The 9,544-nt window shown below is 65.5% G+C and overlaps 5 protein-coding genes across 5 annotated transcripts in view; 2 read left to right on the forward strand and 3 right to left on the reverse strand.

Moving 5' to 3' along the window:
• The window catches only part of AMSG_11202 (uncharacterized protein), a gene marked incomplete at its 5' end in the record, with an annotated part of 1,983 nt that extends 291 nt beyond the window's left edge, over positions 1 to 1,692 (forward strand). The window contains one exon of the mRNA XM_013897399.1: positions 59 to 1,692. Coding sequence (XP_013752853.1) covers positions 59 to 1,668 — 1,610 coding nt within the window. The 3' untranslated portion in view covers positions 1,669 to 1,692. The remainder of the gene's footprint in view (positions 1 to 58) is intronic.
• AMSG_11203 (uncharacterized protein) lies at positions 1,502 to 3,620 on the reverse strand. The gene is made up of 2 exons (XM_013897400.1): positions 2,185 to 3,620; positions 1,502 to 2,082 (listed from the first exon to the last, which is right to left on the reverse strand). The coding sequence occupies exons 1-2, from the start codon at positions 3,550 to 3,552 to the stop codon at positions 1,714 to 1,716; spliced, it is 1,737 nt and encodes a 578-aa protein (XP_013752854.1). The 5' UTR covers positions 3,553 to 3,620; the 3' UTR covers positions 1,502 to 1,713.
• A 110-nt stretch (positions 3,621 to 3,730) lies between these two features.
• On the reverse strand, positions 3,731 to 6,460 carry AMSG_11204 (uncharacterized protein). The gene has a single exon (XM_013897401.1). It carries the CDS (start codon positions 6,174 to 6,176, stop codon positions 4,713 to 4,715), a length of 1,464 nt encoding a protein of 487 aa, XP_013752855.1. The 5' UTR covers positions 6,177 to 6,460; the 3' UTR covers positions 3,731 to 4,712.
• A 372-nt stretch (positions 6,461 to 6,832) lies between these two features.
• On the forward strand, positions 6,833 to 9,319 carry AMSG_11205 (CK1/TTBK protein kinase). The gene is made up of 2 exons (XM_013897402.1): positions 6,833 to 6,943; positions 7,629 to 9,319. The coding sequence occupies exons 1-2, from the start codon at positions 6,838 to 6,840 to the stop codon at positions 9,287 to 9,289; spliced, it is 1,767 nt and encodes a 588-aa protein (XP_013752856.1). The 5' UTR covers positions 6,833 to 6,837; the 3' UTR covers positions 9,290 to 9,319.
• A 38-nt stretch (positions 9,320 to 9,357) lies between these two features.
• The window catches only part of AMSG_11206 (transducin/WD-40 repeat family protein), a gene marked incomplete at both ends in the record, with an annotated part of 3,293 nt that continues 3,106 nt past the window's right edge, over positions 9,358 to 9,544 (reverse strand). The window contains one exon of the mRNA XM_013897403.1: positions 9,358 to 9,522. Within this exon, the coding sequence (XP_013752857.1) occupies positions 9,358 to 9,522 (165 nt within the window). The remainder of the gene's footprint in view (positions 9,523 to 9,544) is intronic.

The following is a 9,544-nucleotide window of genomic DNA, read 5'->3' on the forward strand; positions in this document are numbered from 1 at the left end:
CCCCCCACCTCCCACCCCCCTTCCATCGCACCACTCACTATTCACTCCGCACCACTAGTCCTGTTTGAGGACGTCAACGAGGTCCGCATCGGGCAAAAGACCAAGGTCTTCTCGTCCAACCGCATGATCGAGCACGAGCACATCTCGTTCTCACTCATCACCTCGTCGCGGACGCTGGACGTTATCTGCAAGGACGTCTCCGAGTTCCAGCTGTGGACAATGGCGCTGCAGGCTATCGTCGAGGGCCGGATCGTGGGCGACTCGCCCGAGCTTACCGACGCACTCCAGCTCGCCGACTCGGGCGCCAAGTCGTCGGAGCTCACCGTTCAGGTCCGCGGCAAGTCTGCGGTCGTCCAGCGCCGCGAGGACGCGTCGGATCTGTACACCTGGGGCGACGGCGCGTCTGGCCGGCTTGGTCACGGTGACGAGGAATGTCGCCTTGTGCCGCAGGTGGTCGAGGCTTTGCTCGGCACCGACGTGCGGACCTTTGCCACCGCCGCTGCCCACATGGGCGCCATCTCGCCCGCCGGCCGCCTTTACATGTGGGGCCGCGGCGGGTTCGGCCGCCTCGGCCAGGGCCATGAGCGCAATAGGGTAACCCCGCTCATGGTTGGCGAGCTCCGCGAGACCAAGGTCGTGGCTCTCGCCGCCGGCGACGCCCACACCCTCGCCCTCACCGACAGCAACGCAGTCTATGCCTGGGGCTCGGGTGCCGACGGCCGCCTGGGCTTTGAGTGTGCCAAGAAGCGGACTCCCAAGGAAGTACCGGCCGCCGGCGCGCTCGACGTGACCCAGGTCCTGTGCGGTGCCGTCTCGTCGGCCGTCGTCACTGCCGCCGGTGCGCTCTACACCTGGGGCAGCTCCGACCACGGCCAGCTCGGCCACGGCGACCTGACACAGGTCACCGAGCCCAAGCTAGTCGACGCCCTGGCCGACGCCGGCGTCGCCGTCGCCTTTGCCGCCATGGGCGTCTCGCACACGGCCGCCGTCACCACCGACGGCCGGCTCTACATGTGGGGTTCCGGCGAGTCGGGCAAGCTCGGTACCGGCTCTGAGGCCGACGCCCTTCTCCCCACCCTCATCGACCACCTCACCGACGTCAAGGCTGTCGCCCTCGGCGCCTCTCACACCGTCATCCTCCTCGCCGACGGTTCGGTCTACGCCTGCGGCTCCAACAGGATGGGTCAGCTCGGCATCGGCGCCAAGGACGTTGTCCAGGAGACCCGTCCGGTCCGCGTTTCCCTTCCCGACGGCCTCGTCGTCCGCCACATCTCGTCGGGTAACGACCACGTCGCCGCTGTCTCGGCCGACGACAAGGTCCTCACCTGGGGCCTCGGCCTCGGTGGTCGCCTCGGCCACGGCTCCGAGGCCAACCACTGGCAGCCTACCTTTGTCGAGCTCTTCAACGACAAGGTTGTTCGCACCGTCGAGTGCGGCGGCGCACACACCGCCGCGTCGGTCGTCCACGGCTGGGTCGATGACGGTGAGACTAAGCAGTGCATGGCATGCAAGTCGCCCTTTACTTTTGTTCGCCGCCGCCACCACTGCCGCCGCTGCGGTGGTCTCTTCTGCGGCTCGTGCTCCTCGCGCAAGTTCCCCCTCCTCTCGCTCGGCTTCTCCGAGGCTGTCCGCGTCTGCGACAAGTGCTACTCGATTGTCTCGAACTGACTGCTGCCAAGCCGCACGCCCATCCACAACCTGCCGCACTGTCCTTCACACCCGTGACCCGGCCGACGACCGCCGCTCGCGGTTGCGCGAAATCGAGAGCTTGGTGATAAACACGTCGCCATCCGACCCGTCGTCCTCATACAGCGCCGTCGACGACTGCCGTCGCATTCGCCGCCTCCGTGCCGTGTTGGTCGTCACCCTCGGCACCCGCGGCGACGACTTGCTCGCCGGTGGCCTCGGTGACCCTGGGGCTGCACTTGCCTTTGCTGCATGCGACTGCCGCCGTGGAGACCGCCGCCGCGGCGACGGCGTCGTCTCTGTCGGCGGCTCTGGTACCCGCGGCCGCCGCACACCCTCACGCATCAGCCGCGCTCGCTCCGCCTCGGCAGCCGATCGCGCCGGCGGCTCAATAGGCTTGGTCACATGATGGTGGTGGGAGTGGTGGGAGTGGTGGTGGGCGCGGGGGTGGTTGCCTTGGTCATGGTCGCCGCCGCCGCCGCCCTCACCGTCGGTCACGGATGCACGTCGCTCCCAGTACGACGTCACGACGTTGGGCTCGGTTGTCGCAGCGGGGTAGCGCGGGTAGCGGCAGCAGGCGTACACGTCAAAGACCTTGACCGGCTTGGATGTGTCAACGTCCGCCTCGGGCGTCGCCGGGTATTCGGACTGCGGGACCATCGGTGCCGGCCGATGCTTGGGTGTCGTTGCCTTGCGGAGCGCTGGCGGAAGCGACCGCTGCCGGCGCCGCTGTGGCGAGAGAGCCGCAGCTTGTCCGCGTCCAAACGCCGATGGTAGCAAGTACTTGGGCCCCGGCGAGTGGTGCTCGATGGCCGACTCTTCCTGAAACCGCTGCTTGGTCGAGAGAAACGGCGCAAGCGACGACGCGGCCGACGCCAGCGATGCCACAGATTCGGTCGGCGACCGCTCCTTGGCCTTGCGATGGGCGGCAAACATTCGCCGCCGGGTCTTGGCCGGCGGCGTGTCAACCGCCAGCATCGGCGAGCCGGTCGTGCTGGCCTCAGGGGAGCCCGACGCCGACGCCGAGCCCGGCTCTGCGGCCGATGCCCCCTTGCCGGCCACAGTGGCGTGCAGAGCAGCGTTCGGCGCCGCTTCTTGCGACATCTCCACCCGCTTGCGCTCAGTCTCGTTGAGCGCAATCTTCGACGACGCCGTCGGTGCCGCGTACGATGGGCCGACCACGGCTGACGGCACTGCACTCACCCCACGCCGTGTACTGCCAGCAGTCTCGGCATTCGCTCCGCCATGACCACGAGTCTGGGCCAGCGAGCCCGGCGCGAGCGGCCCATCAGCATACGGCGGAGCGAGCGGTGACACATGGCCACCTTCCTCGTTCTCAGCCCCCTCTACTGCATCCCCGACGAGTGGCAGATCCGAGCGGATGAGTGCGCGAGGAAGACTGCGTGGCGTCGGAGCATCAAACGGTGAGGGCAGGAGGTAGGCACCCGGGCCGGGACCGACGTTCTCTGCCGCCATCCTACGGCGAGCCGACGAGCCAATGAGAGGACCACGGGGAGAGAGCGTCGATGGCAGAGAGTACTTTGGTCCTGGCGAGTCGTGAGCTAGCCAATGTGGGTCCTCGTAGACAATGGCTTCGGTGAACGGAAGCTCGTCGCCAGAGACAGTCACATTACCTGTCACACCACCATCTGCCGCCGTTTGTTTGCTTCGACCTGCCACCGTCCCCGTTCCCGTCCCCGTCCTCGTCCCCGTTCCCGTTCCCGTCGCCACCCCTGTCGCCGACCCCGCCCCCGCCGCCGTCCCTGTCGCTGTTCCTCTTGCCGTTGTCCTCCGTCTGCTCCTCCTCGGCCCGGCTTGGCCTGCCGCAGCGGACAAGGATGCCGCAGGGGTGCCCTCTGTTGCCATGGAGAAAGAAGTGGAGGAGGTAATGGTGGTGGTGGGTATGTGGGTATGTGGGTATGTGGGTGGGTGGGTGGGTATGTGTGGCCGTGACGTGACGTGAGGTGCTGTCGCCGTCCCCACCTCCTCCGCTTCCGCCCGCTGCTGTGGCGGACGCACATTGGCCAATGCCAAATCATTCAACTCTGTGGCCTGGCTGGATTCATTGGCATTGAGCGCCACTTGGTTGGCACACACCATGATGCCACCGCCATTGGCAGCCCACAAGTGAGAAAGGCTCACTGTGCCATCACACGCGCTGGCGACCACTCACAACAATTCCTCCTCATCGGCCCCCACCACATCGACTGCCCAGAGATGGAGCTGATCGGCGGCAACAGCAATCCAACGGTCGGAATACGATATTGAAGTAATGGGCCGGTACGTGGACGGCATCGGGTAGCGGAGCTTGCACGAGACGTAGCCGAGCGGAAGGATGACGAGCGAGATGGTGCACGAGCGCGAGGAACCAACCACGGCGCGCACGGCGTCATATGCAATGTGATCGACGGTGTGGCCGAGAACAGCCTTGTGCCGACATTGTCCGGAAGCGACATCCCAGACACGGAGCGTACCGTCGGCCGACGCCGACGCCACCGTACCAGGCACATCATCAGAGCGCGCGAGTGCGGTCACCGCCTTGGTGTGTCCACGGAGACGGCGCTCGACACGCTGGCTCGCCCGCGACCATACCCGTAGAGCAGGATCGTCACGTGCAGCGGTGACCACGTGGCTGCCGCTCAGCGCCACCCGCGTAGCGTACCGATGAGTGGCGTAGCTCTCGGCAGCGAGTGCCACATCGGCCGGGCCGACCGCAAACACTTTGATGACTCCGCGCTGAAGCACAACAGCGACGTCGCCGCCAGCAACGTCGTAAGCCACCACCTGCGAGGCCGAGACCATCATCGACGCATCGACAACAACCTTGCCAGCTTCAAGGTCTACCAGCGAGAAGCGCCCGTCGTGCGAGAGGAGCGCAATCGCGTTGACCCCAGGATGGACCGAGACCCGCGCATAGATCCCGGTCCCGCCGCGTGACGCCGCTTTGAGCACAGAGAGCGCGCCCTGTGACCCACCGCTTCGTGCGTCCCACAGAGCCACCTCGAACTCGCGCGATATCGTGAGCATCAGGTCGGAGCCGCGCAGCGGAACGACCTCGTATGGCGACCGCGACGGAAAGCCTGGCGCCCGGAAAACCGGTGGGATGCACCGCGGGAGCGTCCGCACAAACGAGACCGGTGAGAACGAAAGAGCATGCATCCAGGTGTAGCTTGCAACGTAGAGTGCCCGCCAACGGGTCGCCACCGATGCGTTGTACACCACTGCCAGCGAGCGGAACCGCGCCCGCATCGACTGCGGGATGAGCGTACTGACAAAAGCTGCCGCCAGAGATACGGATCGGCCGCCACGCGGCGACCTGTCCGACAGGTGCCCGCCAGTGCGATGACGGTCCGTGCGTTGGTGTGGACGAGGATTGCCACCAACAGCTCCTGTGGGAGCCGCAGCAGCGGCGCGTGTGCGGCGCTCGCGGCGTCGGGCTCGGTCTCTGCCTCGACCAGCTCGTGAATGCCGCTTTCGTGCACAGGCGCCGTCGCCGGATCGCCGCGGAGCGCATGCGCCCAGGCGATCACCTCGGTTCGTGTCGCGCGAAACGGCTCTGCGAGGCCGGTCGTAACGTGCGGACCGACCTCGATCGTTGCAGCAAGAGCATAGTCGGGCACCATCCCCACCGGCGTCATTGTCGGTGCGAGCGCCTCATCAATGCACTCGAGCTCATCTGAAGCCAGCAGAACGTCGACAGTCTCGACTGCCAGCGGCGCACAGGAAAGCTCCGATACGAGCGTGTTGTGAACGACAGCCCGGAAAGCGGCAGCTTCCCATGGCGAACCAAGCTCGAGATACAAGATGCGAGCTCCGCCCTTGCCACGCTCGCGCGCCACAAACGACGCTCTGCAAATCGCAGCCATATCGCCAAATAGCGTGTCCAGCAAGTCATGCGCCGGGAGCTCCGCAGCGCGCAGCGACTCGCTCATCACGTCCGGTTCTGCCCACAAAAGGCAGACGGCCGCAGTAGGTGGCGGCTTGACGATAGCAATCGGGCTTGTGCCCACCATCTCTGGCGGTGCAAACAGCGCGTCCCATACACAGTTGTCCCACATCGTGTCCGAGTATCCGCTCAGTTCCGCCCGCAGCTCGTGGCGGAGCGGCGGAGCAGGGCGAAAGCCCGCATCGGGCTCGATCTGTTGCTGAAGCGGGCGCCGACCCCGCCTCTGACCCCGCCCCCGTCCTCGTCCCCGACGACCCCGCCCCCGCTCCCTACTCCGGCCACGACCCCGACTCCGGCCCCGCCCTTGTCCCCGTCCCCTTCCACGCCTGCGGCTCGACCCTGATCGCGACGCACCATCACCATCACCATCACCATCACCACCACCACCTCCTCCTCCTCGCCAGCCCCGCTCCCGCTTCCCCTTCTTCCCCCTTCTTTTTCGCATCGCCTTGTGCGCCTTCGACTGGCCCTCGACGCCATCGCCATCGCCGCTACCGCGGCCATCACGCCCGCCTTTGCGCCCAACACATGCTTCTATCGGCATCGGCTCAGACTCGGCACGCTTCTTGACCACAAGTGGACGGGCAGGTGCAGCGGAGGCGGCCTTGGTCAAGCAGAGGAGGTGAGATGTGCTCCCCTGTCCACGAATAGTCCTGGTCCAAGCGTAACAGTCAAGTGGCCCGTTCCCCGCCTCCCGTGGCTACGACCCAGCTGCCCACCTTGGCCGTCTCCGAGCCGTCACAACATGCGAACTTGGCACGTGTTAAGAGGCTGACATGCCTCGGCTCGGCGTCGGCTCGCCCTTGGCTGGCGATGGTGATGGTGACGGCGATGGTGATGCCAGGATAGAGACTGCACCGCCTACGGTGACTTCCGGTGTCGTCGAGCAAACAGCCGCAACGGCAACTTCCATGCTGCCGCTGATGCCAGTTGTCGACCAGAGAAGCGCGTCCGTGGCAGGTGGCCAGGTTCGTGACAGAGAGCGAGTCGAACAAGGCTCGTCGAAGTAGTGGCAGGTTCGCAGCGGCGAGTTTTTATGTGACCACTTGGGTGTGGTAAAAAATAGTTGGGTAGTGCAGGAGGTGCGAATACCCCCGCACCAATTTTTTTTTCACCCGCTTTCCCTCGCAACGTTTGTTGTCCTCCCAAACGCGCACTCTTGCCGCACTGAGTCCGGCGTGGCAACACCTCGCTCCACCACCGCGATGCAAGCGATGGGCATGGAGGAGCGCAAGGCGCCACTGCTGGCACCTTCTGCGCTACTCCGTCAGCGGTGGAAGGTCATTGATAAGATTGGCCAAGGCGCCTTCGGTACGTTTCCCAGCATCCCCCCCCCCCCCCCCCCCCCCCCTCCCGGTCGGTCATGGCCTCGAGTGGCACCTCGTGGTCTTCAATCATTTTTACATTAGTCTTGTGTCTTGCGCCATTGTTCGGCCCTTGCCCTGCCTCTGTCCAATGTCGCCACCGTCGCCCAGGCCGCCGTCACCACCACGCCCATGCCAACGGCTGTGAGGTAGCCATGGACATATGCCTGCGACAATGGCTGGGCAGAGCATGGCCCACATAGCTTTGACTTGTTACTCTGCACCAGACTCCCCCGTAGTCCTCCACACAGGGGGAAACACCCCTTGCAACGCTGAGCAAGGAGTCGGCCACGCGTCGCAGGCTCGCCACCGCCGACCGACGGCAATTTTCGCCTGAACGGGGCGCGAGCCTCCCGACGGCGGGCCTTGGCAAGAGCGAACACGCCCTGGGGACAGAGAAGGAAGGAAGTAGAGGTTTTTTTAGAGGCTCATGGTGGAACGACTTACCTCTGCCTGGTGGTATGCTGCATGGGCTGTTGTCTTCCCCGACGATGTGGTCCGGTCTGTCGGGCGGGCGTATGCTGTGGCGCTCGGAATGGTTGTGGCCGTCTTTGTTGATTCCATGGGGAACATGGGCTTGACTTGTTGGTCTCCGCATCCCGATGGTATGCTCTTTCTTCTTGCGTGTACAGGCGAGATCTACCGAGCCATGGACGTGCTCTCGCAAGAGCTGGTGGCCATCAAGTCGGAGGAGGCCAACTCCAAGAAACAGGTGCTCAAGCTCGAGGTTGCAGTGATCAAGAAGATGCAGGGGAACCCTGCGTTTTGTCGGTTCATCTACTGCGGCCGCCACGCCAACGTCAACTACGTGGTCATGGACTTGCTTGGTGAGAACCTGTCGGACCTCCGGCGCAAGATGGGCGGCAAGTTCTCCATCGCAACCACCGCCCGCCTCACCCTGCAACTCATCCGCGGCATTCAAGCCATCCACGAGCAGGGCTACCTTCATCGCGACATCAAGAGCTCCAACTTTGCCATGGGCCGCGACCGCGACACCGCCCACCAGTGCTATATTATCGACTTTGGCCTCGCCCGCCGCTACCTGCTCCCCAACGGCCAGGTTCGCCCGCCACGCGAGACAACCGGCTTCCGCGGCACCGCCCGCTACGCCTCGATCAACTCGCATCTCGGTCGCGAGCTCGGCCGCCGCGACGACCTCTACTCGCTTCTCTACGTTTGCATCGAGTTTATGAAGGGCTCGCTCCCCTGGCGCCGTATCCGCGCCAAGGAGGAGATCGGCCAGATGAAGCTCAAGATCCGCTGGTCCGAGCTCCTCTCTAACCTCCCACTCGAGTTCCTTGCCTTTTCCGGCCATCTCGACTCGCTCGACTACGCCGACGAGCCCGACTACGACCGCCTTTGCTCGCTCATTCGCAAAATGTGCAAGCGTCTCCGCATCTCACCCGACGAGCCATACGACTGGGAGCGCCGAACGCAGTACACCGACCGCTCGGGCGATACCACCACTCTCGACCTCAACTCGTCCAACCATCTCGATGCCGGTGCCGCCGCCGCCGGAGGCGAGGTCCTCCTGCCCGGTGGCCGGGTGGCAGGCGCTGCAGACGCCGCGCCCGCTGCCAACGCCGCCGCCAACGCCGCCGCCGCAGACGCAAAAATGGCATCCACTCCCGCCATGGGCAACGTCGCAAAGTTCCCGCCCGCAGCCGCTGCCTCGGTTGGCCGCCACCCGCCCAGCGGTCCCACCGCCGGCTCTGGCTACGCTCCGGCCTACCAGCTTCCAGGCAACGACTCGCTCGCCGTCTCCTCGCGCACCCTCATGTCTTCGACCTCATCGAATGCCTCCTTCGTCCAGTTTCAGACCTCGCTCGCCAGCACCGGCGCCTTTGAGTCGTCCACCTCACGTTTTGCGGACGACTTTGCCTCGCTCGAGGCCATGCCCACTGCCTCGCACTCGGGCGCCGGTTTGCAGCTCGGTGGGCCGCTCGTCGGCGTCGCCGTCGCGCCCAGCGCCGGCTCTACCCGCCGCTCCGCCGCCATCGACTACTCGGACATCCATCTGCAGCCGATCCACGAGGCCGGGGGCTCGTGCTCGCCCCGTGATGGCGGCGCCGTCTCTGGCCCGCAGGACGGCCCCATCGAGCTCGAGTCCATGTCGGACGTCTCCTCTCATGCCCCAGGCACTCCGCGCAAGAACTGCGACGCCGCCGACGCGACTGGTGCTCCCGCTGATGGGACGCCGGCTGCTGCTGCCGCCTCGCCCACCCCGCCACCTGCAGACTCGGACGCCAACAACGGCACCGCCAAGAACGGTGGCTGCTGCGTCATCAGCTAGCAACCTGCCTAACAAACGCACGAGCTGAGCTGTACATCCCCGACACTCGGTACATTTACATCCCCGCGTCAGTGCGCCGGCGTCAGCGGCGGCCGGTAGCCCTGGGTCGGACCGTCGTCGTCGTCATCATCGTCGCCGTCGCCGGAGGCGGCGGCTCCACGCGCGCCGTTGATCGTCTTGAGCGCCTTGATCGGCGAAAGATTGGGGTCGGCTGCCGACGACGCGCGCTTGCGCTTGCCCGATGCGGCCACCGCA

The sequence above is a fragment of the Thecamonas trahens genome, assembly GCF_000142905.1.
Source record: "Thecamonas trahens ATCC 50062 unplaced genomic scaffold supercont1.72, whole genome shotgun sequence".
NCBI lineage: Eukaryota > Apusomonadida > Apusomonadidae > Thecamonas > Thecamonas trahens.

Bases quoted from the DNA above. Each gene is read 5' to 3' on its own strand.
- AMSG_11203 (XM_013897400.1), bottom strand. From the start codon at position 3,552: ATGGCAACAGAGGGCACCCCTGCGGCATCCTTGTCCGCTGCGGCAGGC. The intron at 2,083-2,184 runs GTGACCGACGGT...CATGTGACCAAG, and splicing joins ACTGGGAGCGACGTGCATCC to CCTATTGAGCCGCCGGCGCG.
- AMSG_11204 (XM_013897401.1), bottom strand. From the start codon at position 6,176: ATGCCGATAGAAGCATGTGTTGGGCGCAAAGGCGGGCGTGATGGCCGC.
- AMSG_11205 (XM_013897402.1), top strand. From the start codon at position 6,838: ATGCAAGCGATGGGCATGGAGGAGCGCAAGGCGCCACTGCTGGCACCT. The intron at 6,944-7,628 runs GTACGTTTCCCA...TTGCGTGTACAG, and splicing joins GATTGGCCAAGGCGCCTTCG to GCGAGATCTACCGAGCCATG.